The sequence below is a fragment of the Salvia splendens genome, chromosome 15, assembly GCF_004379255.2.
Source record: "Salvia splendens isolate huo1 chromosome 15, SspV2, whole genome shotgun sequence".
Lineage (NCBI taxonomy): Eukaryota > Viridiplantae > Streptophyta > Magnoliopsida > Lamiales > Lamiaceae > Salvia > Salvia splendens.
Window position 1 is genome coordinate 857,123 of NC_056046.1, and position 26,447 is coordinate 883,569.

Below are 26,447 nucleotides of genomic sequence, written 5' to 3' on the forward strand. Positions count from 1 at the left end.
GTTTATATGAGAAATTGCCTTTTAAAATTATTTTGTTTCATAATACATATGGTATATTCTTATACAAGTATCCCACATATCTCATATCTCCCATATTTCTATTATTTAGTATAGTACTTGTATTATTGATTTATCATACTTTTTTCATATATTGTTTTCTTGTCCTCTAAGTCAAAATAGTTTTATAAATAATTATAAGACTACACTGATTTAACGAAAAAAATACAATAATCCACACATATAATTATCTTTATTTTATAAGACTATCATGACTTAGCAAGATAAAAAATTAATATATGAGAAATATATAATAAATCAATATGTGGGATATTTCGATCAAATTGACGAGTTGTAAAAAAGGATTTGGTCTTCGTAAGCATGTGTTTCGGCCACGTGTGGATTTCAATTTCACTAAATAATCTTAATATATGGTTTAGGTATATTCAACACTTCAAGCATGGAAATTTGGAAATAGCTATATTTTAAAATCACAAAATAGCTATCAAACAAAATAATTGAATACATAAAAGAATATATTATCTATACGTATATATAGTATACCGATTAATCAAACCTAAATATAAAACGACCACCAACGAAGTTCTACCAACTTACTCCCATATTTTCGTCACTCAATCTTCATATATATTTAAAATCACTTTCAAATACTCCCTTAAAATATAAATAAATATGTAAATCATAGTATACACATATACGTATACATCGTATTACAATTAATTAAACCTAAATCGAAAATGTATATAAAGCCATTTCCCTTCACAACAACGACTAATCACCATTTTTTTAAGACATCGTCATTATTTTGGGCCCCATTGGCCAACACATTTTACACGCCCACAATTATCAATATAATATTATCTTTGTCTTTTATTTTAAAAACAATTTCACTATGTGATAAAAAGTTGTATTGTGAACCTGAAAAATATATTTTGTCGGTAACATCCATGAAAAAATAAATATGAGTATAATAAGAAAGTACGACACACACATGAACCATATTATTTTTTTAATAAATATTTTTAATCATATAAGTTAGAATTTGTTTAAGCATCAACATACTCTCTATGTCCATAACCAAATAGTCTTTCTAGTAGATTATAACAATTTTAATAAAAAAATTGATAAAGCATGAAACATGGGGAAGAAATTATACTACATTAAATCAGAAAATTGGACGTACTTTATTTACAAATAGAACAATTGCCACAATTAAGGAGGCTAACTTTTATATACACTCTACTGAAATAACTCTATTACTACAAGAGCATTGGTTGTGGACAGAAAAAAATACTACTACTATTACTCCATCTTTTAAGAACCGAGAGTTTATATGACTATTATATTGTACATGTAACTTATTGTGTCGTGTCAATATAAAATGAATGATGTTACTATAGTGCTCGTGTTATAATTATATTTGTCTTATGAAACAACTCCACAACTGATTGTGATCGTATTTGTGTTTAACCTTATCGAATTGTGTTATACGACCTCATAATATCGTGATATGGTTGAGTGGTCAATTCTAAATAAACCCATGATTTTCACAAGCTATAATTTACAACCACAGTTTCAATTTCTCAAAGGCCATATCCATATCTAAATCCACTTTCATAAGTGCCTTTGCTGTCCAATGTTGTTAGCCACTTAAAATTACATTTTGATTTTGGCAATTGATTGATGATATTGCACGTGAATTTTTTTGTTGATGTCATATTCATTTTACAGGTTTATGTCTCTTAATCAGGCTTGTATAATTATTTTATTGGTCGATGTTTTTTCGTGTAATTATTTTAGTAAGAAAAAGATACATAGTGACTATTCGATATGAATAAATGTAGTATTAATAAATGACAAGAAGTAAACAGAAAATTAATTAAATGACAATGATATTGTTATTGATGCATCTCTCTTGACATATAAATACATACACGCGTTCGAATTATAGAGAGAATATCTTTCTAATGCAGTTCACTAAAATGGGTTGTTCTCAATCTCATTATAAAAAAAAATAAAAATTATATTTCGCCCTATCAATTTGATACCAGAAAATGGAGTATAAAAGTATGAGAGATCCTATTAATATTTTTTTAAAATTTGCCACGGTTTGAATTTGAATTGAACCTTTCATGTATGTATAATTGCATGAATAGTTAATCAAATTGATAATCAATATTAGTATGACAAACATTTATATGAATGCATATTGTTTGCACAATGACGTGTAGTCCACAGCTATCATTTTTCTTTGTTGAAAGGGTTTTGTTTTTGACAATTATTTGGCATACTAATCACATTTCTCGTTACAATTTATTAAAATGTAAAAGGTAAAGGAAAATTAAAAATACTAATTATATGGAATTTCAAATTGCCAATCTGCATCGCATTTTATTCACGTAACAAAATAGGGGAACAATTATCTTTTTGTTTGTCGTAATTTATCGGATGTTTTTTTTAATTTGAAAGCCACCTATAAATACCCTTTTAATAGGAACATTATAATTCGATAATTTTAAAAGAAACTAACCCATATTTATGAATAAAATACTTAGATTCATATTTGACGACTTTCCGTTTGAATTTTTTTAAGATAAAAAGGAAGTAATATATAGTAAAGCAATTCATGATTGGTGTGAACTTTGATTAGCACAATGCTCGAGTTATTGAGTACGACGTGATTGTAGAAAAATATATGCTCCGTTTAAATTAATCATCACGTAATTAATTAATAATTACAAGTATGTATACCACCAAACCAATAGAAGTTTCTAACTTAGTGACAAATTTCTTTACTTTGTCAATAATATATTCTATTGTCTCGACTCTCATTCCTCAACAATTCACCTCTCTCTTTCTCTCTCACGTAATTTCACGTTTCTGTGTGTAGACTTAGACTCAAATTAAAATACAAAAAATACAAAATTTACTAAGTCAAAATATTAGCATAGCAAGACAAGTTAGTATATTGATTTGATAAATGCAAACAAAATAAACATGATGTTGTTCAATCAAATTTACGGTATATTGTTTCATTCTAAAAGAATGAAGAAAAGTCAAAAAAATTCAGTCATTATGCCAATTTGAATGCAATATTGTTAAAATATAACTTGAATTTTCAAAAACCAAATCAATCCAAGCTAGATGAAACCGTTAGCAGTTTAATTTGAATTCAAATCATAGAAAAATAATACTATATGTCAGTATTTATTGGCACATAACAAATTTTTTCCAACATTTAATTCACGAATAAATGTTGCCTTTAAAAAAATCTAAATAGGGGCAGTTTGTGAGTATATGTATAGTTGAGGGGCCAATCTGAGAAAAACAGAAAATAATGACGATAGTGATTTTTATTATTGGGCCGATGATTGAGCGTGAAAGCACGTATCCATCACTGTTGTATATACACGTGGCAAAGCTGTCATCTCAACAAATTGCGTTTACGTGAAAATTAGCATTAAAATAATTTTCAAATATTTTTTCAGGTGTATTTAACTCTAAATTAAACAAAATTCATTACACGAAATACTCTTCTTAGCTTGATATAGTTGCAACCGACGACAAAATAATTCAATCGTATGGATTACACTTTTAAGAAAGAAAAAAAAAATGTGTGATTTATTTTTAAAATTAGGGATGATACTTTTACCAAAATGCATGAATTATGAATCAACAGGCCCACAATTAATATATTATGCATATACAATGTGCTGGTCAATTTCCATTTATATGGGAATTAGGTGTTTAGGAATCAACGTGAATTTTCTTTATTTCGTTGAATATTTATATATTGTTGAAATGAATTAATGATGGGAAGATAAACCAAGCAATAATTTATTTAAACATAGTTAATCCTTATATTAAAACTAATACTATTCCATTAAATAAAATATTGTTGAAAGATTCAGTTTTTGAGTTTTATACTTTTATGACTTTTATTTTTGGATTGATAATATCTGTTGAACTTGAAAGAATAACGTGGGACAAATTTTTGCTGCAAAAATAACTTTATAATAATTAGGTAAAATTGGATGGTAAATTGAAAAACATAAGAAAGAAACATAAGAAAGAAGGTAATAAAAATAAAAATAAAATAAAGCCACCGAATATTTGACTTATGTGAGTAGGAACACTAATTAAGCATATGCTGTAAACAGCTGGCATATTCTGGATGGTGAACTACAGCATCTTATTAATTAATTTATTAGAATATTATTAAAAGTCATTTTTAACCATTTCAAAAATCACGCACAATATTCAACGAAAACGAAAGTTATTTCATGTCTTGATGTAGTGTTCAATTTAATTATTTCAGTTTTTTTCATGTCGACACAATGACATACTACTATTTGATTAGTCCTTACATGTGACAAAATTATTCTAATAACTAATTAAACTAAAATTTTAAAACTCACATATTAGAATTAGCATTTTAACAAATTCACACAAAATTCTCCAATATTCATAAAGTAATATTGATTTGATTTCGACCATAATTAAGAAGTAAACATATCCTACCACACAAAAACATACACACGATTCGGTTAGCCAATCAAGATCAATTAAAATCAATTAATTTAGTTAATGCAATCTCACATGATTTAGAGCTATGGCGACAATTAGACAGACTCAATGACAAATTTATTTCCTTTATTAATTAAACACAGTTTTTCACTTATGGACCATTATTAATAAATATTTATCAATATTATTTAATAAAACTTAGAAGAATTGATTACTTTAAATAAAACATAATACTATAATTAATATCAGTCAATGAATTGCTATGATACATGGAAGTAAAGTAGGATCAAAATCTGTAGACATATTTATTCTTCAATTATAAAAGGAAAAAAAATTCAGTGAGCACCAATCTAATAACATTATTTATTCTAATTATTATTTCAAAATTATTAGCGACATTATCAATTCTATAAATTATTAAAAAATAAGTACAATTTATCCATTATCCATATATTTTGAAATAAATATTTAAAATACACAAATAAGCATACGAGTAACACTTTAAAAGAAAGATGATAAAATGTAAAATAATAGTAATAATTATGTTGGGCCAAATAAATATTTTGAATCAAAACATTCATAGACTACGATGATTGCGTGTGCATTTAATAAAAATAAAATTTGACCTAAAAAAAACATGATATTCATTATCGCCTTATAATATTAAGAGCCATAATTATGGAACAACTGCCGCAATTAATAAAATAAAATTTCTTTCATTATTTAGTTAGAGGAAAGAAATAAACTGTAAAAATATAGGCTTCTTTAAAAATCGAAGACACCCAATAATTACAAAGCTACAGAATAAATATAAAAAGAAAATATAATATTCCTTATTCTCTCTACACGCCAATTTTTGTGTGGACGCAGTCGCCGGAGCTTTGCTTCTCAATCTTCTCTCTCGATCTACGCGCAGAGAGGCCTTATTTCAATCTCAGCCTCCTCAATTTGCATAATTTCTGTTGTTTTCGTGTTTTTCGGGATTTTTTGCGATTTTTTAGGTCGAAATCGAGTCTCATTGTAGTGATAGTTGTTGGTGTGGTATAGAGTTGTATTTTTTTGGATTTCTGATGCGTGTGTGCGTGAGCTGAGTTGGTTTGCCGAAGCTAGGGTTTATGTAGCGGAGTTGACTTGCAGCTTCTGCTTGGAGAATTTGTATGCGATAATTGGATTTGAGAAGCCCGAGCTCGAGGCTCGGGAATGGGAAGTATGGAGATGGAGAATGAAACGAACTTCAAATCCAATGCGGAAGCGAGCTTTGACGACGTTAGCGGTGGCGGCGGCGGAGGCGACGGAAAGTTTCAGAAATTCATGCTCTATGAAACTCGTTCGGTATAACTCTCTGATCTCGTTGCTGCTTGCTTGTTTGAACGTGAATTAATGTTTTTTATGTCATATTTTTGCTTTGTGTGGTTTGAATTTGGAAAAAAAGTTGCTGATTTTTAATTGGTGGAGCTGCGTTAAGTTTGTTTTTTTGCTTAATTTGTAAGGAGTAGAACATTTTGACGTTAACATCAGATTTCAATCTATTGAGATGTGATAGTGAATAGGAGAAGGATTTTTGGAGGTGAAAATTCTTCAGATTTGTGAAAATCCAGTCTTTAACGCAGCTTTTCTAGTGTTTTACCCTGTAAGCTGCTGGGGCTTAGCTTTAATTTGTCTTGTTTATACAATATTGCTCTTTTATTGCATTTTTTCCTTGAACCATCTTTTTGGATCCTTCCTACTTATATTCATTGAATTTATTTTGGTATAGAACTTAGATCATTGTTGGGTGCTATATGAAACTAAGATGGTTTGGAAGAGAAAGATATTATAATTGCATTTTTGTTGATTGAAGATGAGATAACATGCGATGGGTAGACTGTTTAACTAAAGGTCTTGCAGACTGTATACCAGCATTGTTTGCTTTCATTAGGGAGCTTGACAGTACCTGTCTTTACGTTCTTTTCTTTCTATTTCAGAGTTTGTTGTATGAACATATCTGACTGAGTCTATGACACATATGTTTGTCCCTGACTCCGCTTTCTCATTTTTTTCTTGCTGCTCCAGAACTTTTATATGTTTGGATTTGAGAGAAGGAAAAAGTACTGGAAAGTCTTGAAGATAAGCAGATTAGAGCAGTCCGAGCTTTGTATTATTGAAGATTCGACAATATACTCCCAGGATGAACAATCTGCACTCCTGCAAACAATTGCTGATGGAAACAAGTCTACTGGTGGACTAAAATTTGTCACCATATGCTATGGAATTGTTGGTATGTTAAATCTTGTTAATATCACACCCAGCAAATAGATTTTGCTTGACTATATATATATTGCTTGACTTTGTTGTGATTTTTCTTCTCTTGGTTACAGGATTCATAAAATTCTTGGGACCGTATTACATGATTATTATCACTAAAAGAAAGAAGATTGGCATGATTTGTGGTCATGCTGTATATTCCATTGCCAAGAGCGAGATGATCCCAATACCTCATTCTTCTGCCAACTCAAATATGACTTATTCTAAGAACGAGAACAGGTCTTTTGCCAATTTACATGTAAAAAAGTCGCTTTGTTATGAGAGGACAGAACTATAAGATTAAATATGCTTTTTATGATTCTGTAGCTTCTTATTTGTTGTTTACTGTTAATATAGTTGTTCTTAGCTATTTAATGCTTTTCCTTTTCATATTATAGCGGTCTTTGCCAGTTCTACATTTCCGATGCTTCTTTAATGTCTGTCGATTACTTGCATGATACTCATTGTCTACGCCATTTTAGTATCTGAGTGTTATTTCCATATATTCCTTTTAGAGATATAAGCACAGTTCTTAGTGTATCAGCCTTAGTTAAATTGTTCTTAGTGCCCATTGCTAGCTATTCTCAGTTAATGTGCAGGGAAAACCACATTGGTGTTGTGGTGTTAGTTTAACATGTTGAATCAGGCAAGGTATCATCAGAGTTCAGGGGGACATTTCTTGCCTTTTTAATGTTTAGTAGAATTGTTCTCTTATATCTAACTTTTGAGATGGACTTCTATTAAATTATTTTGCCTCCGCCTTCTCTTTTGTTGATAACTAGATACAAGAAGCTCTTGCGCAACGTGGATCTCACCAAGGACTTCTTTTTTAGCTACTCCTACCATGTCATGCTTAGTCTTCAAAGGAATCTAAGCAATCATGAAACAGGATTATCCCTTTATGAGACAATGTTTGTCTGGAATGAGTTCTTAACTCGTGGTATTCGTAATCAACTGAAGAATTCGGTTTGGACTGTAGCACTAGTTTATGGATTCTTTAAACAGGTAACTATGTTTGAAAGTAGTCCATAAGTGCCCCATCGTCTTTATTTTCTAAATATGTTATAGAACTTGTTGCTTATAAGATTATCTCTAAAGGGTTTACCAACCATGCCTTTTTTACGCTGTTGGCTTCATTCATATAAAATTTTAACATTCCATGGTAGTATATTATAGTTTTTTGTGATTTATATAAGATGTTTCATCAACTACTTGCTCACTGGTTTTCTAATTTTGAATCTTTAACAGGTTAAGCTCTCAGTATCTGGCCATGATTTCAGTCTGATTCTTATTGCTAGACGGTCACGTCACTATGCTGGAACCAGGTCCTTGGAATTCTCGCATTATTAATACTATGATTTTGTCTCTTCAATGGGTCTTTAACTCTTTATAGCTTTAATTCAACTATGTAAAAATATTGTACTAAAATCCACTTGTCTGACGCAGATACTTGAAACGCGGGGTGAATGAAAAGGGTCGTGTGGCAAATGATGTTGAGACCGAACAAATTGTGCTTGAAGATGTGATGGGAGGAAGACCGAGACACATATCTTCTGTTGTGCAGAACCGGGGTTCGATACCACTCTTTTGGTCACAAGAGACCTCAAGATTGAATATTAAACCTGATATCATATGTATGATTCATAAAATTGTTAATATTATCTTAGTGCTTAACTTCTTATAAGACACTTTTCTAACTGTATTTTTATGCAGTGTCAAAGAAGGATGATGCATATCATGCCACTAAGCTTCATTTTGAGAATCTAGCTAAGAGATATGGGAATCCTATAATTATTTTAAACTTGATTAAGGTAAAGTTTTGCATAAATGTTTGGGCTGATGCGGTTAATGGTGCAGATTCCCCATTTACACTCTCCTAATAACTACACAAAATTTTAAAACTCCTTTCCTCAATTTACAGACTCGTGAGAAGAAGCCAAGGGAATCTATTCTTCGTGCGGAGTTTGCTCATGCTATTGAAGTCATCAATAAAGATCTAGCGCATGAAAATCGCTTGAAGTTCCTTCATTGGGATTTGAGTAAATACTCACGAAAGTATGAATGCAAAATTCTTCCTTTCCTTTCTTACCGTATTTTTCCTTCATTCTTGAATATTTTAACCTTAAGATCTGCGTTTCTGTCTACAGCAAAGCAGCAAGCGTGCTGGCGTATTTAGTCAAAGTAGCAGCTAATGCATTGGACTTAACCGGCTTCTTCTACTGTGAATTACCTCCATTTTTAAGGTGAGGAATGCAATTGAACCACTGCTAAATACTGAAGGGTTAACTGGGTGTGTTAATGCTTATTAGTTATTTAGTGTTGAAGACTATGATGTCTTGTGATAACCCAAGTGCTTTGTTCTTTTTTAGATAGTTTCTGTTCTGATTTTTTATTGCATAATTTTTTGGATCAATATGTTTGCTAATATTACCTCTTTTTGTTAATTACTTTGTTTGGATTATATACCCTTTTCTCTGTTGCACCCTTTTTTAACCAATTGATTCTCCTTATGCAGCCAACTCCCATGCAGTAATAATTGTAACGATGATTGCCTGGATGAAGACCTCTTCGTTATGACTGAAGATGGGCATGCTGTGAATGCTGAAGATAGAACTGTCTCTGATGTGAATGCTGAAGATAGAACTGTCTCTGATGTGAATGCTGATGATAGAATTGATGCTTCTGATGTGAATGATTCTCCTGTTGTAAAGTCTCCATTGTTTCAAAAAGGGGTATTAAGAACAAACTGCATAGATTGTTTGGACCGGACAAATGTTGCTCAATATGTGTTTGGGCTCGTTGCTCTTGGTCATCAGTTGCATGCGTTAGGGTATATCAGTTGTCCTAGTATTAGTTTAGACTCCCCGTTGGCAGATGATTTAATGAAGATTTATGAAGCTATGGGCGACACTCTTGCCCTGCAGTACGGTGGATCTGCAGCACATAATAAGGTAGTACTTATATTTAAACTGAGAAGTAAAAAAGGAATTTTATTGATCTCTAGCACCTTAAAATATATACATCATTAAAATGTTATATTTTGGGAATAATCCATTCTTCTTGACCACCTGATTCATGCTACAATGAACAGATCTTCTCTGAGAGACGAGGACAGTGGAAAGCAGCAACGCAGTCCCAAGAGTTTTTGAGAACCCTGCAGCGTTTTTATAGTAACGCATACATGGATGCTGATAAACAAGATGCCATCAATATGTAAGCAAATTAGTCCTGCAAAAGAAGTTTATCAAATACTATATTTCACTAAAGTGTTCATTTTGGTATAACACTGGATTGATATTTTATGTTATATGATTAATTTCTTGTGAGCAGGTTCTTGGGTCATTTTCAGCCGCAGCAGGGTAAGCCAGCTCTATGGGAGCTGGATTCTGACCAACATTACGGTGTTGGAAAGCGTGGTTCTGATTTGGAAAATTCTAGGTATTTGACAATACGTGTCTGCACCCACCACTTTAAAGCTCATGTTGGATACATGATACTATATGAATTCTTCAATTTGTTCATAATATGATTATGGGTTTTTTTTGAAAAAGTAAACAAAACAATTTTGCTCACCAAAATGCTTATTGACAAAAAGGATGGATTGTTTGTATGTAACTGAAAACACTGCAAGTATTTGTTATTATGCTTTGCATTGCTAATGGCAATACAAATGAATTTGCAGGTCAATAATCAAAAGATCATTTTCTGATGGTAACATTCTCTGTGACAACTCGCCCATTGTTGACGAGAAGGACCTTGAGATGGATAGTTCTCAAAGGCCATTAGCTGTTCAGGTTCAAGACTGTAACATGGGTCTTTCCGAATCAACTCCAGAATTTTCAACTTCTGAAACTGCTATAACTTATTCCCGGTACGAGTTATCACATCTCCAGAAGTAAATGTTACTTTGATCACATAAAACCTCTCGATAAAAAATGTGAAACATATCACACGCCATTGAAATTGACAGTGGTAAACAATACTACATTATAACAACTGTGGATGTGTCATATGCTTGGATTAAGAAATAATTTAGGGAAGCATGAAATATCCGCGAGCTTCTATTTTCTATTAGTGATCTTATATTGGCTGCTTCTTAGGTACACTCCCTCAATGTCACGCAAGCAGCTGTTCCCTGATGTGCAAGAAGAGCAATTTCTCGAAAATGAGAGCACATATTTTGTTGATCGTGTAGATTCTTTCAACTGTTCCAACTTTCTCGATGTTGATTGGCTATCTTCATCCGGGAACTCCTGTGAAGAGGAAACCTACGAAAGGTAACAAACCCCATTTCATAAAAATCAGAAACCGAAGGTTCATGCTGGTGATCATTGCTAGCTTTGCTCGTTGCTAACTGTATCTTTGCTCGTTGCAGATCATTGCTAATCGGTTCTCCAAGCCTTGGGATGTCTTCTGGCGAAATTAAAATGGAATCAACCCCATGCTATCACTCTGGATCAAGCTCGAAGGTCAGTTTTCATTTTCATCACACTTTTCAATCCACAACCTTAAAAACGTTGCTAAATCCGATAAATAAGTTAGAACCAGCCATTTACAACACACCTATGATTCCAGGGAAAGGAAATGGCCAGCGGAGACCTCGGAGGTGGTTCTGCCAGCAGCTCTGTCGACCTCACCGAATACTCCGACCGCTTTGTGCATTGGGTCAACAACCACAGCAACATGCTTTTCCTTTAAGACTTGCGAACGATTGTTCGTTCCGTGGAAAAAGTGCAGTAAACATAGGCTCCATTATTTGACTTGGTGAATCCATCCAAAGGATGTGGATCAGTAGGTGACTGAGAAATAAATGGAGAAGAAACAAAGGCAGAAAAGGGATGGAGAAATTTTGGGTACAGAAAATTGTACATTCAACCAACTAATTTTACCGGTGTAGTAATTGTTCACAGCTTGAGGAGTTAGTAGAGATAGTAACACTGCAGTACTTTTCTTTAGCCTTTGATTTGTAAATAATAGTTTCCATTTTATCCGTTGTTGGGAATTCTATGTTTCGCCTTTCGTGTACATATATTGTTATCAAGTTTATTTATAATTTTATTTAACCTTCTTTGTTTTAATTATTATACTTGTGTCGATTTTTTTTAAAATTTATTTAGCCTAAGATTAATTGTGTTAATGCTAGAGCAAGTCCAACAAACATCATAACATCACGAGATCAATTTTGTCTAATAAAAAAAAATTCAACTCACCTCATATTCAACCACATCCAATGTAACTTGAGTATCTGATCGAGTTCAAGATAATTCAAATTCTTAACCTAATCTGATGTGACTCGAATATACAACATATTGTTTTGAGGACAAATGTTTTATCAATGTGACCCAAATCCATGAACTTCAAAAAAAAAAAAAAAATTAACTCAGACCTCATATTCAACCACACCTAATGTGACTTGAGTATTCGACCTAGTTTATGATAATTCAAATTCTTAACCTAATTTGATAGGACTCGAATATCTGACCTATTGATTTGAGGACAAATGTTTTATTAAAGTGACTCAAATCCATGGACTAATTTAAAGTGACTCAAATTTCAGATTTAAATATTTTTTTGGTCGAAGAAAATATCTTACTAACTGAGGTGTGCTTCGACCTATTTCGAGTCTATATTATGGTTTCCATTTCCTATAATACAAATTTCAGTTAATTAAAATTTTGTACTCTAGGCCCAGTAAAATAAAGGGTTTTCCTCACTTCTCAAATACAGTACTACGGATATTTATTACACGTAAAAATTATAGTACTAGTACGCACGAATTGGAATGAGAATATGCATATTAATATTGTTTAGTCTTACCTTAGTTACATATAATCTTTTTCCATATTTAATTAGATTTTAATTTGTTAAAAAAATACATGTTAACCTAGATTTTAGGGTAAAGCCGCTATATAAATGATCCCACTGTGACCACAATTCTCCCATTATTCCAACATGACTCCACCCTCTCTTCCTCTTTGCCTTCCCCTTTGGCCCGCCCCCCGCGGCTGGGGCGGAGGCAAGTGGGACCTACTCCTCTCCAACCTCGGCACCTCCGCCATGCACATGCAGCTCCTCCACACCGACCGCGTCGTCATGTTCGACCGCACTAATTTCGGCTCCTCCAACATCTCCCTCCCCGAGGGCGAATGCGTCCACGACCGCCTCGACTGCACCGCCCACTCCGTCGCCTCCAACTCCGTCCGCCCCCTCACTCTCTCCACCAACATCTGGTGCTCCTCGGGTGCCGTCCTCCCCCCTGGCGGCAACGGTAACAATAACAACTACTCATGCAATTGGCAAGAAACCACAAAGGCACTCTCTCAGAGAAGGTGGTACGCCACCAGCCATATCCTCCCAGACGGCCGCCAGATCATAGTCGGCGGCCGAGGCAAGTTCAACTACGAGTTCTACCCCAAAAAAAGCGCGGGGGAGGGCTCCTACAACCTCCCCTTTCTTTACCAGACTTTCCAGTCTGGTAAAGAAAACAGCCTCTACCCCTTTGTCCTCTTAAATATCGACGGAACCTTATTCATTTTCGCCAACAATCGCGCTATATTGTTCGACCACATGAACTCCAAGCTCATCCGGACCTACCCCACCCTACCCGGTGGGACCCCAGGAACTACCCCAGCTAGGCTCTGCGCCCCCACATGCTCTTACGAAAGAGCATACAATAATCGCGATTTTGTAGAAGCTCTCAACACGTGTGGGAGGATCCGGATAAACGACCCGGATCCACAGTGGGTCATGGAGACCATGCCGTTGGCTCGGGTCATGGGTGACATGCTGTTGCTGCCTGATGGAAATGTTTTGATTATCAACTGTGCTGCTTTTGGCACCGCGGCCTGGGAACTGGGCCGTAGCCCGGTTCTGTCGCCGGTTCTCTACTACCCAGACAATCAACCCGGGTTGAGATTCGAGGTCCAGAACCCGACCACGACCCCCAGAATGTATCACTCCTCCGCCATATTACTCCGCGACGGCCGAGTAATCGTCGGCGGAAGCAATCCTCATGAGTTTTACAACTTCACTAACGTGCTGTTTCCAACGGATTTAACTCTCGAGTCGTTTTCACCGCCATATTTGGATCCGCAGTTCGGGTATCTTCGGCCGTGGATCCTTTCGCCTGTATCCGGATCCGAGGTCGGGTATTGGCAGGATGTTATGATCCGGTTCAGCGTCGGGTCGGGTCGAGTGGTGAAGATTAAAATCATGGTGACAATGATTGCGCCGGCATTTGCGACTCACTCATTCTCGATGAATCAAAGGCTGCTGATTCTCGACGGTTGGGATGTGAAGGCGGTCGGGAGATCCAAGTACCAGCTTCGGGTCAGAATGCCGGGTTCGGGTAATTTTGCACCGGGTGGGTATTACCTTCTGTTTGTGGTTCATAGAGATATTCCGAGTGAGGGAATCTGGATCCATATTAGTTGATGATAACTACGCGTTATTATTTGTGTGCATATTATTTATTTATGGGATAAATATTTGTATGCATTTTATTCAAAATTATATGGATTATTTATTTATGGGATGAATATTTGTATGCATTTTGTTTAAAATTGCTACTCCATGTGAAAAAAGTTTCATGGTATTATAGGAATGGATTCAGAGCAGCAGCCAAAAAGAATGAGAAGAATTTAATCTCTAATTAATGTTTAAACTCACAAGCTAAAGAAAATAATTTTTTGGTAATTCGAATCTTTTCTTGTTGCTTAAGATCCTGTTATAACTCTGCTTATAATAATTTTAGTGTGCCTCAAAAATTCATAAATTAATTTTCTCTTGTTTAGATACTTCTATAGAGTAATCAGGTAATGCCATGGGTGGGTATAAGGTTATTATATGTGTTGGTTTTATTTTTTTCTATTTTATTTAAGTATGTTCAATTTTAAGTGTGTTGGTTTTGTGGTCCTAGAGAATATATTTTGATGTATAGTTAACTCATTAGTCAAGTTAAAATATAGTTGTTCGTTAATTTTTGATGAACCTATTAAATGAACCAAACTATAGTAGTATTATTTTAGACCAGAAACTAATACATTTAATGTGTAAAATCAATTTATTTTTGAGCAAATGTTAGACCAATTTTAGACTTTAGTATATAATAATAAATGAATAAAGCAGAGAAAAAAAGGTTTTATATTAGTACTACTCCATATTCTAAGGCATTTAACACTTTACATATATTGAAATCTAATCACTTAAAATAATCCACTGTTATATTAATGTAGCAAAAAAATAGAAAAAAATAGTAGGAGTACTAAGAAAAGAGAAAAAAACGAAATACATATGGTTTCCCAACGACGCCGTTTACTTCAGCTCGAACTGACTCGGAATCAGTGAAAATATAATCAAATTTCTTCCTCGACTTCGAATTCCATCACAGGTAATTCCTTTTCTTCTTCTGTTTTCGCAGCTCAGATCACGCGGATTGATGTTATGCTTGAACTGAATTTTTGTTTGATTTTAGAATTCGCGATAAAATAATCGAGAAGATGTCTAGGTTTCGTGGATTGTGGCAAGCTTCCGTTAATGCTACTAAAAGAGGTATTTTTTTTCATTCAATTTGCCTTTCTTCGTCAACAAACGAGTTTGATATCATTATTTCCATTTTCTTTGAGGTGTTTTTGCTTAGTTAATCGCATTATAGATTTGTTCGCTCAGCTGATTTAAGAAGATGAATGAATATAACGCGAGCTTTGTATGTGAATTTATGCATTTTTAAGGACTATTAACGAAAACATATAGTCAGTATATATTGATTTTAGAGTTATGGTTGTTGCAAGGAACTAGGAAATTTACAAAAATCAATGTTTGTTGATGATGGGGGTTGTGAGGAGGGCGGTTAGAAAGGAAATAATCAGAATTATACGCGCGATTAGGTAGTATGGTGCTCGTGGTTATCTTTGAGTATATGAAGAATCGAGTTGAATACGTTATAATTTCTTGTAATATGGTTTTCTATTGTGTTGCAGCTCTTTTGTGGAGACCTGAAGACTTGCTTCCTCCAAGCGAACGATACATCTTTAAGTTTGACTCGAAGGAGGAGCTAAAGCGATGGCATTTGTATGCAGATTCCGAATTTAATGGTATCAGCGTGAGAAATTTCAATGCCCAGTTAAAAATCATAGTTTTATTAGCTTTGTGAGATCATTGATATGCATGTTCACAGTGAGCAGTATGTATGAAAGACTTCTGCTGAAAATTGAAAAAGTTAGAATAGGAACAAGGGAAATGACAAGTGTGACCGTATGAGCATCTTAAAACGGTGAACATTACTTTTTCAGGTTTGTCGTCAGCTTCACTGCAGATACAAGAGTCCACCAATGGATCAAGTGGCACTGGTTAGTAAAATAACCTTTCTCATGCGATCGACTCATATTAATTTTTTACAGAAACAGTACTGTTTTGAGCATTTAAATTCTCTTAATTGGGTGGTGGGGCATCGTCAGTTTCCTGTTTCATGTATCAAATGAAAACTTCAATCTTCTTACAGAGTCTTGTATTTGTTTGTGAGAGACTTGTTTTGTTGTCATGAAAACTCGTTATATATGATCAGCATTTATAAGTTAATAACCTTTCTCATGCGATCGACTCATATTAATTTTTTACAGAAACAGTACTGTTTTGAGCATTTAAATTCTCTTAATTGGGTGGTGGGGCATCGTCAGTTTCCTGTTTCATGTATCAAATGAAAACTTCAATCTTCTTACAGAGTCTTGTATTTGTTTGTGAGAGACTTGTTTTGTTGTCATGAAAACTCGTTATATATGATCAGCATTTATAAGTTACTCCTCCATCTTTTCAAATCTCATACTATTTCAGATGGTACTTTGTCTAAATCTACTTCGTCTCACAGGTGTATTCTCTGGAAACCTTTCCTTGGATGTCAGCAAAGGTACTAAGTGGAATATAAGTAGAAGCGGATTCTGTGGAATGAGATCTAAGAAGGTAAATGGTAAACTGTGCTCGAGAAATAGAGATCATGCAGCACTTATCAGTTAGATATCCTCAAAATCTCTTTATTCAAAATGATTCTTATAACACAAGTATTCGACTTTGCACCCAATGATTGTTGTATTGCAAAAGTTAGAATGAACAAGCTTTCCATAGATTCGCCCTTGAAAGTTTTCTGTATATCACTAGCTTCACTTTTCACTTGTTTGCAGTTTGGTGGCTTCATCGATCTTGATGGGTATGACACGTTGGCCCTAAAAGTTAAAGGAGATGGGCGATGCTACATTTCCACTGTGAGTAATTTGACCCTGTTATGAACTTTGGAGAGATCGAAGAAGATTTTTTCTTTGATGCCTTAAGTGAGTTGAGTTCAATCATATGCTGTTTTAATGATGCTTATATGAATGGAACGAGCTAATCGAGGATAAATCGAACTTCTGTGCAGATTTATACAGAGAATTGGGTGAATTCTCCAGGACAACAAGAAGATAACTCGTGGCAGGCATTTGTTTATGTGCCTAAGGACAACTGGTACATTGCCAAGGCAAGATCTCTCTCTCTCTCGAGTGCCTCTTAAGTAGATAACTAAACTTAGAAACGAGGATCATTTTATCTTAGTGAAAAACCTTGCAAGCATATATCATTCCTTCCAAATAGTTTGAAAATGAAAAATCGAACAATTTTCTCCTTTCCGCTCTAGAGTTTTCGCTTCCCTAATGGAACTATTTTTTTTGTCAAGAGAGTACTTTGCAGTATTGAAGAACACGGAACAGAAACATCCGTATTCTTGCACACGAGCAATCAGAAACTCAACTCTCTTACTAATCAACAACATGTTTTCCAATCCATCAGATCCCCCTTGCTCGATATCTACCAACATGGCGGGGCAATGTGATAGATGCAGAGCTCGAGATGAATCCATCTCGCGTAGTTGGCATGTCTCTCTCGCTAAACGCAGAAGGCGGAATCCCAGGCTCCGTCACCGGCCCAGGTGATTTTCGAGTCGAGATAGACTGGATCAAAGCTCTCAGAACGTTGAGTTAGTCCGTTTCTGGTTGCGATGAGACAAAATAGACACAATTCAGTTTTGCTCTTACTAACTGCTATTTTGAATCTCTGCCGTGTCGCCGATTACTTGTGAAGAAATATCAAAATTGAGTGGTTTCTAATTATATACAATGAAAAGAGGACGGTGGGGTTTATTCTTTGTGGATACTACAATTTTCTTCTGTTGTCTTTGATTGCTAAAGTAGCTAGTTTTTGTTAGAGGCACGTGATTTGCATCTATTTGTCACGTGATCCCCACATTTGGAATTTGGACCACATCAGATTCTAACACAACACAAGTTGAAGTTGTTGCTAGCCAATCGAAGTGGGGTTTTACTACAGTTGAGTATCTTCATGATGTTGAGAGACGATTTTCATGAGCCAAAACAAGATTTTTTTGAGTTGTACAAGCTTTGATCTGGTAATTATTAAGTCGTTTCTCATCTTCAATTGGAGATTATGTAAAGATATGAAGTGAAATTTCATTGAATAATGCAAGAAGTTGGTCTTTCAACAGAGTGTCAGAGAATATAGATAGGAGAGAAAACCATAACATCTATAGTTGATTTCTCAACCTTAACAATAGAATTTTATGATTGCATCCACCGTGTTAATTTTGGGGGAGCTTCAGCACCCCCAAAAACACAAAAAAAACATAGGTAGTTAGAACTCCTCTAAAGAGTCCTTTCCCATCCATAGGCCACAAACTAAAATAGTACTCCCTCCGTCCCGGACTACTCGCACATTTCCTTTTCGGCACGGAGATTAAAGAATGAGTGTATAGCAAAGTCAACAATTGCGGCTGTAGGTGATAATTTTTACTAAAAATGGAAATAGTGCAAATAACTTGGGACGCCCAGAAAGGAAATAAGTGCAAGTAGTCTGGGACAGAGGGAGTAGGAAAAAAAGCAATAGAAGTTTCTGGAGAGTGTGACAGGCCATATAAAATATGTACCTCAACATTCAATCCGAGCCGTTTAACCATTTCAACCCAACAAATCCTTATCAAAGACACCACCCCAAAATATTTTAAACTAACCATATTTTAGCATTTGTTTTCTTGGAATTGAACATGACATTAACGTAGTATTTTATTTTAGTATAAGTACACATTAATCTGCTTCTGGAGACTTCTAAAGAGAGAGAGAGATAGATGTTTCTCTCTCTGCAACACTTGCTAATGGCCTTTTAGTATTTATTGAGAAGTATACGTATAATACTTGAGTATGTGTGTACGTACACTTTCTACTATATATTCATATCATAATCACAATTCACTCACACATTTGCAGGAAAAGGGTGCGTTGGAACAAGAAAAAGATTGTATTTTTAATTTCTTTTGTGAGTGATTATTTTGGTTTTTGAGTTTGATGTTATGGCTGGCGAAGAAGATAAAAGCTGTGATTTTTATGCTGTTTTGGAGTTGAAGAAGGAATGCACATCAGCTGAGCTACGGCATGCCTACAAGAAACTTGCTCTGGTTAGAATTACAAATTTACAAGTCTTATTTTTTCTCTTATAATTGTGTGTGTGTGTGTGTGTTTAATTTTAAGCAAATCAAACTGAAAAGACCGTTAATTTGTTGGGATTGAGGTTGTTGGGAGTGGTTTTAAACTGTTCTTTTAAGATAAAAATGTGATTTTACTCAGAATTGTAGTAGCATTGGAAGTGTTGTACATGAAGATCAAAAGACAAACTGAAAAACATCAATTTGTTGTTATTAACGTTCTGTTTTGGAACAGGAGTTTTTTCAGTTTTCTTGTGTTAATATAAAAGTGTGATATTTCCTCAATTTGATGATAAGTATGTGATCTTACTTGATGATGGATTGAAGCACTGAAAAACATAGTAAATTTGTTGTGATTTATATTGTTTGGAGTGGTTTTGAGCTTTTTTATTTATTTTTAATTTCAGTTTTCTTGATGTTGAGATGAATGTGATATTTCCTCAGTTTAATGATAAAAATGTGATCTTTCTTGATGAAGAATTGAATATCAAATCACTGAGACAGAGCCAGTTTAGTTTGAAGTGATTTCTCTTCAAAATTAAAACTTTTAATCTGGGAATGAGTTGAATTTTGTGAAAATTCATGTGTTTTTTTGGTGATAGAAATGGCATCCAGATCGATTCTCTGCTTCAGGGAATTCAAAGTATTTAGATGAGACAAAGAAGAAATTTCAAGCTATTCAGCAAGCATATTCAGGTAACAATGCTCACATTTTCTTGATTTTTCTATTCATTCAAAGAAAAGACAGGTTCTTGATCATAATAAAAAAATAGGTCAAATTAGAACAACAACAATTTTGTTTGTGGTTTGGCTGGGCCATCCTGATCAACATTTTAAGAATTTGTGAATTCTAATTCAAATGTTTGAATTCTTTGGTCTTGATTCTTGTTGCAGAGAATATCCAATTTTTTAGATCACTAGTCATTTTTGTGGATTTCCTTTGTGTTAATGTGTTGGTGAGTAGTTTCTATTCGTTGTTTTAACTCAAACACAACTTGCTTCATCATTGAAAGTATATTATTTTTATTTTGTCAAATTTCTTGAATTCTTGAAAATTTTGCAAGTAGACTTACCATAGAAGTTGGTGGAAAACAGTGCTTTCTGACACCAACAAGAGGTTTCTGTACGATGCAGGAGTCTATGACTCTGATCATGACGACGATAATCATGTAAGTTGTATAAACACGTGACTATTTGTTTGTCAAACTTGATACCTTTGGCCTCAAATATTAATTTTATTACTCCCTCCGTCCCATATAATTTGGGACACTTTGACCGGACACGAGTTTTAAGAAATGTAATGAAAAATAAATAAAAAAAGTTAGTGGAATGTGAGTCTTACTTTTATATATTAGTTTTATAATTAAATGTGAGTAGGTTAGTGAAATGTGGGGTCTACTATCAAAAATGGTAAAAGTGAAATGAGTCAAATTATGTGGGACGACCCAAAATAGAAAATTGGGTCAAATTATGTGGGACGGAGAGAGTAATATTTTTTGGGCGTCGGAGATGCCTTGATTGATTCTTCCGATGTTGTACTTTTTTAGGTCCATGATTTCAATTACTCCATGATTTATGGTCGGAGTAATAATCAAATGTTTTAGCGTATTAATTTAGTTTTGGTGGCTAGGGAGGAGATGAGAGATCTAATTAATTATTTGTAAGAAAGTTTGAGTGAGAATGTGGTCCCAATTTGTCATTGTTGAACGAGGTCGATAGAATTCTTTAAGAGCATCAACCGTAAGGCGGATACTTCCAATAGTCCCGCCACTTTTTTTTGTCCACAGCCATTTCTTATTTGTCCGCGCCTACAAAAAAAGTGTCCACAGCGATAGAGGACATTTTTAGCCACTTTTCATTTTATTTTATTTTTTATATATTTTATTTATTCCCACACAATTTTGTGTTTTAAAAAAATTAAAACACATAATTTAAAACAAATAAATTAATACATACGCACTCTCTCTCCACTTCATCTTCCCCTCTCTCTCCAATTCATCTTCCCCAAATTTCCGTCGGCCTCTTCACTTCATCTTCTCCAAATTTCTGCCTCTCTCTTCACTTCATCTTCCCCAAATTTTGTTTTCATAACCAACACAAAATTAAACCTCCACAAAATTAAACATCCATAGTTTATAGAATAATAAAAAAAAAATTTAAAAATCCGGCGACCGCCGCGCCGGATAGCCGCACAGTAGGCCGGCGAGCCGCTCGGGGACCGGCGCGTCCTCGGCTATTCCGGCGATGGCACTTCCGCCCCCGAAATTGCGTCCGCGCCGGGGCGGACGCTTCTTCCACTATAGATAGCCGCTTGAGCGGCGTTTCCGGGGCGGCCGGCGCGCCGCCCCTATTGTGGATGCTCTAAGGGTGTCCACTATAGGGGGCGGACAGCCCCCTCCCACCGCCGCCCCCCTTCTCGAACCGCCGCGTCAGCCGCGGCTATAGCAATAGACAGCCGCGGCTATAGCCCCACTCCTTCTCTCTCTGCCACCCTCAGCCGCGTCCTCGCCCCGCACGTGGCTATCCCGCGTCCGCCGCCTCCCTCCCCCTTCGCCGCGTCCGCCCCCGGGGCGGACACCCTTCCCACTATAAGCCGCCCCGCTTCCGCCCCGCTTCCGCCCCGCTTTCGCCCCAAACGTGGATGCTCTGGCAACATGAAGAGAGCCTAATTAGTACACTAATTAGATTGTTAGAGGATGATAATTGCCTTTTTAGCTAGATCTTTATGGCTATTTTTTGGGCATGATTCTTAATTATGGTTGGTGTGTGGCGATTGGAATGTTTATTATCTAATTGTCAAACTTACATAAATACAATTTGATGGAAAAATAACGAATTATGATCAATTTTTGTCAGTTTTAGTACTTTAAATACGTTAGTTAAAGGTTGTATATGTTTGCAATTATCTTAGAATGTTTTTTTATGAAATTGTATTTGATAAGCCAGTCGAGAAATCGTACGGGGATGAGTTAAACAATGATAGAGAAAATGATATCGTTTCGTTGAAAATCATTAATATTGTATTAAATGTAGACAATTAGATTTTTTCGTTGTTGGATAATTTCCAACAAATTTAAACTTCATTGTTTTTTGGCTAATTTTTAAAGTTGTTAGATAGATTATAATTTTGACCAAATTTCTTGATTCTTCCGGCAATATCCCTTCATTTAGATAGTTAATAGTTGATCAATTCTTTTTGTGCACTTATATTTAATGCAGGGAATGGGCGAATTCTTGAATGAGATGACAACAATGATGAGCCAAACAAAATCCCAAGTGAGTTTTTCCACAATGGTGTTATTCTACAATGATTTGGTGATTTTTTTCTTTAATCTTAAAATTTGACTTGAGATCATGAAATATTGTTGTCTTCATTCTATACTTTGAATAATTGGACCAAATGGATAAGGTTTCTCTTGGTAGGATTTTATTTATGACCTAAATCACCCATGACTAAATAGTGTGTTGTGATTTCAAACAAAGTTTTGTGTATGATAGGAGAGTGGGCACGAGACATTGGAAGAACTTCAAGAACTATTCGACAAGCTCTTCGAGAGTGACATCAATGGCTCATCCCGGTCATCTAAACCCCCAACGTGCTCCTCCTCATCGTCCTCAGCCTCAGGCAACGAGGCCTATGGCATATCCAGCAAATGGAACTCGAGAGAAGCTGAGGCTTCCCATTTTGAAGGATTTTGCTTAGGGACAGGTGGAGGGTCGGGGAAACGTCCTAGCGGAGAGAGCAGTCGGAAAAGGAGTGCAAGGTTAGGTCGGAGGTAGTTTCCGACCTAGCTCACTTATATATGTGGCCATCACTATATAAAGTCTGGGTTACAACTAAAAAAAGTTGGGTTGCAACCTATTTCCACCTCTAGATATTTAAGGAAGATTTAAATCCATAACAACAATGATTTGATTAGATCTCTCTTGTAACATTGTTGCATTGGTTTTCTTGTATTTACTTAAGTTTCTATGTTGTTATTTTTGGGGTCACAAGTCACAATTTTAACTACAATTCCTTATTCCTATGAAAGCATAATTATGTTGGAAAAGAAAAAAGAAAAAGAAAAAGAAAAAGAAAGAAAAAGGAAAAGGAAAAAAAAGGAAAAGAAAAAGAAAAAGGAAATGAAGATTGGTTGAATGAATGAATGAATGAATTATTAGTTTGTTGTTAGTAAGATTTGGTAAGAAAGAGTGTGTATATATATAGGTAAAGAGAGTGAAAGAAGAGGAAAAATGAGTGAGAAAGGAAAGGAGATAGAGAGAGTAGTAGTTGAGAAGGAAATAAAAAAAGGAAAAATGAGTGAGATGGAAGGGGATGAGAGGGAGATGATTGATCACTGGAGCCACGAGCATCCACTTAGTTTAGTGGATACTCGTGGAGGAGAATACTGTTACGGTTGTGAAGTGCGGTTTGGCAGTGGAGAGAAGAAAGCTTATGGATGCAGCGTGGAGGGATGCGAGTACGCAAACCTATTACACGAAGAATGTGCAGCGATGGCGAGAGAGATACGGCATCCATTGCACCACCCTCACCACATCCTCATCCAGCAACACCAGCCCAAAATTCACAGCTGTGACATCTGTAAACAGAGAATTCTGTCCATTGTGTACAGGTGTAGCTTCCGTGGTAATGGTGATGAGCTAATGCTCAACTTCGATATCATACAGCATTCAAGTCATCCCAACCATGAGTTGGAGTTGTTGCAGAGAAGGTCCACCTTTGAGTGCAATGCTTGCGACACCATACACACCGGGATTTGGTTCGTGTGCACCACAGATGGCTGTGGATATCGGATCCACCAGATATGTGCTTCCTTGCCTCAAATTATGAAAAGGGGAGACCATCTTCACCCTCTTTCTCTCTCTTTTGCACAGCAGGAGATCCCAGACCCTTATATCGACATATCTGTGTACTACATACAATCATGTAAAATATGCAGCAGGTCGCTACACAAGTACAAGGGTTGGATTTATTATTGCAGAATCTGCATAGATTTTAAGGTCCACATCACGTGTGCCTTCAACGAGCGACAAGGGTTGGTACAATGCGGGTTCAAGATGCACCTGAGATGCGCGCAAGGGGGAGGCGTGATTGAGGCTGAGGATCAAAGGCGCAGCACCATTCATCATCTAAGCCATCCCGGCCATGAATTGAAGTTGTTGAGGAGAAGGTGTTCCTTCAAGTGCGATGCTTGCTGCACCACACGCAAAGAGCCTTCCTCCTACATATGCACCAATCATGATTGCCAGTATTGGATCCATGAGAGTTGTGCTTCCTTGCCTCCAAGCTTCAAAAGGGAAGACCACCATCACTCTCTCTCTTTATCATTTGAAATCCCTTTTGAATATTTCAATTTCAACTTCAAATGTGATGTGTGCAACACATCTTTGCTACCCAATTATTGGATATATCATTGCCTAATCTGCAGATTTATTGTCCATGTCAAATGCGCCTTCAACAAGCCGCCTCCTCGCATCACTCTGTATGTTTTTTTTTTTTTAAATTTCTAGTTCTACAGCATTAATTCATTGTTGATCATCCTTTTTCATAATCACTATGTTTTCATGTCCAACAGTAATATTGGGAGAGACATAATCCGTCTGCCTACAAATGAGGTGGCTGAGGAGCTAATTACACCTTTCGTGATGAGAGAAAAAGGAGCCTTCACGCCTAATGATGATGGCGATGAGTTGGTGAAGGTGAAATACTATAAGTTCATTCATCACCAACATCAACTCACTTTACTCTCATCTGGCGATCGAAGCCAACAACAAGAAGAAGAAGACGAGGAGAATTATGGAGTGAGATCAGAATTGATATGTGATGCTTGCATTACTCCTATATCTTCCTCATCATCAAACTACTATATGAGTTGCAGTGAATGCAAATACAATCTTCACTTGGCATGCTTTCAGTTGCCACCTCAACTCTCCTCACTTCCACTCCACCAACGTGATGATCACCAGCTTGTCCTCCGATCTAGTGACAAACATCAACCTTGGAAGTACCAATATTGCAGTGTGTGTGGGTATCGTACGAATGGGCTGTTTTACACTTGCACAGCGTGCAGATTCAAAGTAGATATAAAGTGCGCTTGTATGCCGGATACCATACTTCACGCAGCTCACCCGCAACATCTCCTCAATCATGTGGCTTGGGTTGACCTGCGAGAAGATATCAATTCATCACGCTTGTCATGTGCTGCTGGTTGTGGCGAAGACACAGACTATTATCATTGTTACAGGTGTTGCAGCAGCAGCTCATGTGATTTCATCGTGCACGTTAAATGCGCTGTGTTGCCGGCATCAGTCATCAGCCGTAGATGGGACAGGCAGCACCCGCTGCTGTTGACTTACGACGCCACTCTCAACCGTCCTGGCGATTTCTACTGCGATCAATGTGAAACACAGATGAATCCCAGGAGATGGATGTATCACTGCCGCAGTTGCGATCTATCCTTCCATCCACATTGCTTTCCAACTACATCCGGAAGGTATAGAAACTGCAAGATGGGGCAGGAATATGATGTGAATGCAGAAACCCATCCACACCCGCTCACCTTTCAACTTCTCACCACAAAACGCCGCTGCGACATTTGTCGTTACAATGAGAATGAAAATCAAGGATTTTATTGTGCATTATGCAACTTCTTCATTTGTCTCTACAATTGTGGTAAAAACATGATCCAAAATGGTGACATGAAGGCCGTTGATTGATTGATTGATTGATTGAGAGGAAATCATCTGTTTCAGATCATTCGTTTAGTACTATGTCTAGAATGATGATGCGCATATATATATGTTGTTTACCTCTTTTTTCCTAAGCATTGGTAGACCCTTGCTGTATGTGTGTGTGTGTGTGTGTGTGTGTGTTTTTAGTTCAATATATTTCATTCAGCACCAAAAAGAAACGTGTTTTAATTACGTGTATATGTCATGATGTTATCCTCATTTCCATTCCGTCAGTGATTGAGTCCCAACAAAAAACCGTAAATTTGTTGTGATTGAGGTTGTTGGGAGTGGTTTTGAACTGGGTATGATTTATTCATGTGTCATTACTTCACTTGTTAGATATATTATCCTTGAATTCTTGAAAAAAATT

The 26,447-nt window shown here is 35.8% G+C and overlaps 5 protein-coding genes across 8 annotated transcripts; all 5 read left to right on the plus strand.

Moving 5' to 3' along the window:
- The first annotated feature begins 5,355 nt into the window (after window positions 1-5,355).
- Window positions 5,356-11,891, plus strand: LOC121768350 (phosphoinositide phosphatase SAC2-like). The gene is made up of 16 exons (XM_042164825.1): window positions 5,356-5,877; window positions 6,598-6,802; window positions 6,903-7,068; window positions 7,611-7,833; window positions 8,077-8,153; window positions 8,275-8,462; window positions 8,542-8,639; window positions 8,750-8,883; window positions 8,976-9,071; window positions 9,344-9,779; window positions 9,920-10,041; window positions 10,159-10,266; window positions 10,511-10,699; window positions 10,929-11,105; window positions 11,204-11,297; window positions 11,404-11,891. Exons 1-16 carry the CDS (start codon window positions 5,746-5,748, stop codon window positions 11,524-11,526), a joined length of 2,568 nt encoding a protein of 855 aa, XP_042020759.1. The 5' UTR covers window positions 5,356-5,745; the 3' UTR covers window positions 11,527-11,891.
- Window positions 11,892-12,780: 889 nt separating this feature from the next.
- Window positions 12,781-14,267, plus strand: LOC121768576 (aldehyde oxidase GLOX1-like). Its single transcript, XM_042165108.1, has one exon. The coding sequence runs from the start codon at window positions 12,781-12,783 to the stop codon at window positions 14,260-14,262; it is 1,482 nt and encodes a 493-aa protein (XP_042021042.1). The 3' UTR covers window positions 14,263-14,267.
- An 808-nt stretch (window positions 14,268-15,075) lies between these two features.
- On the plus strand, window positions 15,076-18,009 carry LOC121768219 (probable complex I intermediate-associated protein 30). Of its 2 annotated transcripts, XM_042164646.1 has the most exons (8): window positions 15,076-15,217; window positions 15,302-15,378; window positions 15,807-15,920; window positions 16,119-16,175; window positions 16,691-16,782; window positions 17,001-17,081; window positions 17,234-17,332; window positions 17,641-18,009. In XM_042164646.1, exons 2-8 carry the CDS (start codon window positions 15,327-15,329, stop codon window positions 17,830-17,832), a joined length of 687 nt encoding a protein of 228 aa, XP_042020580.1. In that variant the 5' UTR covers window positions 15,076-15,217; window positions 15,302-15,326; the 3' UTR covers window positions 17,833-18,009. The 2 variants fall into 2 exon arrangements, with proteins under 2 accessions (XP_042020580.1, XP_042020581.1); XM_042164647.1 differs by lacking the exon at window positions 15,076-15,217 and having other exon boundaries at window positions 15,231-15,378.
- An 803-nt stretch (window positions 18,010-18,812) lies between these two features.
- LOC121768217 (dnaJ homolog subfamily B member 7-like) lies at window positions 18,813-23,323 on the plus strand. 3 transcript variants are annotated; one of them, XM_042164643.1, is made up of 7 exons: window positions 18,813-18,918; window positions 19,128-19,315; window positions 19,945-20,038; window positions 20,237-20,298; window positions 20,410-20,511; window positions 22,562-22,618; window positions 22,841-23,323. In XM_042164643.1, exons 2-7 carry the CDS (start codon window positions 19,211-19,213, stop codon window positions 23,120-23,122), a joined length of 702 nt encoding a protein of 233 aa, XP_042020577.1. In that variant the 5' UTR covers window positions 18,813-18,918; window positions 19,128-19,210; the 3' UTR covers window positions 23,123-23,323. The 3 variants fall into 3 exon arrangements, with proteins under 3 accessions (XP_042020577.1, XP_042020578.1, XP_042020579.1); XM_042164644.1 differs by lacking the exon at window positions 18,813-18,918 and adding an exon at window positions 18,935-19,059; XM_042164645.1 differs by lacking the exons at window positions 18,813-18,918; window positions 20,237-20,298 and having other exon boundaries at window positions 18,935-19,315; window positions 20,438-20,511.
- Window positions 23,324-23,404: 81 nt separating this feature from the next.
- Window positions 23,405-26,169, plus strand: LOC121768216. Its single transcript, XM_042164642.1, has 2 exons — window positions 23,405-24,828; window positions 24,922-26,169. Exons 1-2 carry the CDS (start codon window positions 23,579-23,581, stop codon window positions 26,060-26,062), a joined length of 2,391 nt encoding a protein of 796 aa, XP_042020576.1. The 5' UTR covers window positions 23,405-23,578; the 3' UTR covers window positions 26,063-26,169.
- Window positions 26,170-26,447: the final 278 nt, after the last annotated feature.

Excerpts from the sequence above, each read along its gene's own strand:
- LOC121768350 (XM_042164825.1), top strand. The coding sequence starts at position 5,746 with ATGGGAAGTATGGAGATGGAGAATGAAACGAACTTCAAATCCAATGCG. Across the intron at positions 9,780-9,919 it reads GATCTGCAGCACATAATAAG|ATCTTCTCTGAGAGACGAGG; the intron begins GTAGTACTTATA and ends TACAATGAACAG. Across the intron at positions 10,700-10,928 it reads ACTGCTATAACTTATTCCCG|GTACACTCCCTCAATGTCAC; the intron begins GTACGAGTTATC and ends GCTGCTTCTTAG.
- LOC121768576 (XM_042165108.1), top strand. The coding sequence starts at position 12,781 with ATGACTCCACCCTCTCTTCCTCTTTGCCTTCCCCTTTGGCCCGCCCCC.
- LOC121768219 (XM_042164646.1), top strand. The coding sequence starts at position 15,327 with ATGTCTAGGTTTCGTGGATTGTGGCAAGCTTCCGTTAATGCTACTAAA. Across the intron at positions 15,379-15,806 it reads CGTTAATGCTACTAAAAGAG|CTCTTTTGTGGAGACCTGAA; the intron begins GTATTTTTTTTC and ends ATTGTGTTGCAG. Across the intron at positions 16,783-17,000 it reads GTGGAATGAGATCTAAGAAG|TTTGGTGGCTTCATCGATCT; the intron begins GTAAATGGTAAA and ends ACTTGTTTGCAG.
- LOC121768217 (XM_042164643.1), top strand. The coding sequence starts at position 19,211 with ATGGCTGGCGAAGAAGATAAAAGCTGTGATTTTTATGCTGTTTTGGAG. Across the intron at positions 20,039-20,236 it reads TATTCAGCAAGCATATTCAG|AGAATATCCAATTTTTTAGA; the intron begins GTAACAATGCTC and ends TTCTTGTTGCAG. Across the intron at positions 20,512-22,561 it reads ATCATGACGACGATAATCAT|GGAATGGGCGAATTCTTGAA; the intron begins GTAAGTTGTATA and ends TATTTAATGCAG.
- LOC121768216 (XM_042164642.1), top strand. The coding sequence starts at position 23,579 with ATGAGTGAGAAAGGAAAGGAGATAGAGAGAGTAGTAGTTGAGAAGGAA. Across the intron at positions 24,829-24,921 it reads CCGCCTCCTCGCATCACTCT|TAATATTGGGAGAGACATAA; the intron begins GTATGTTTTTTT and ends CATGTCCAACAG.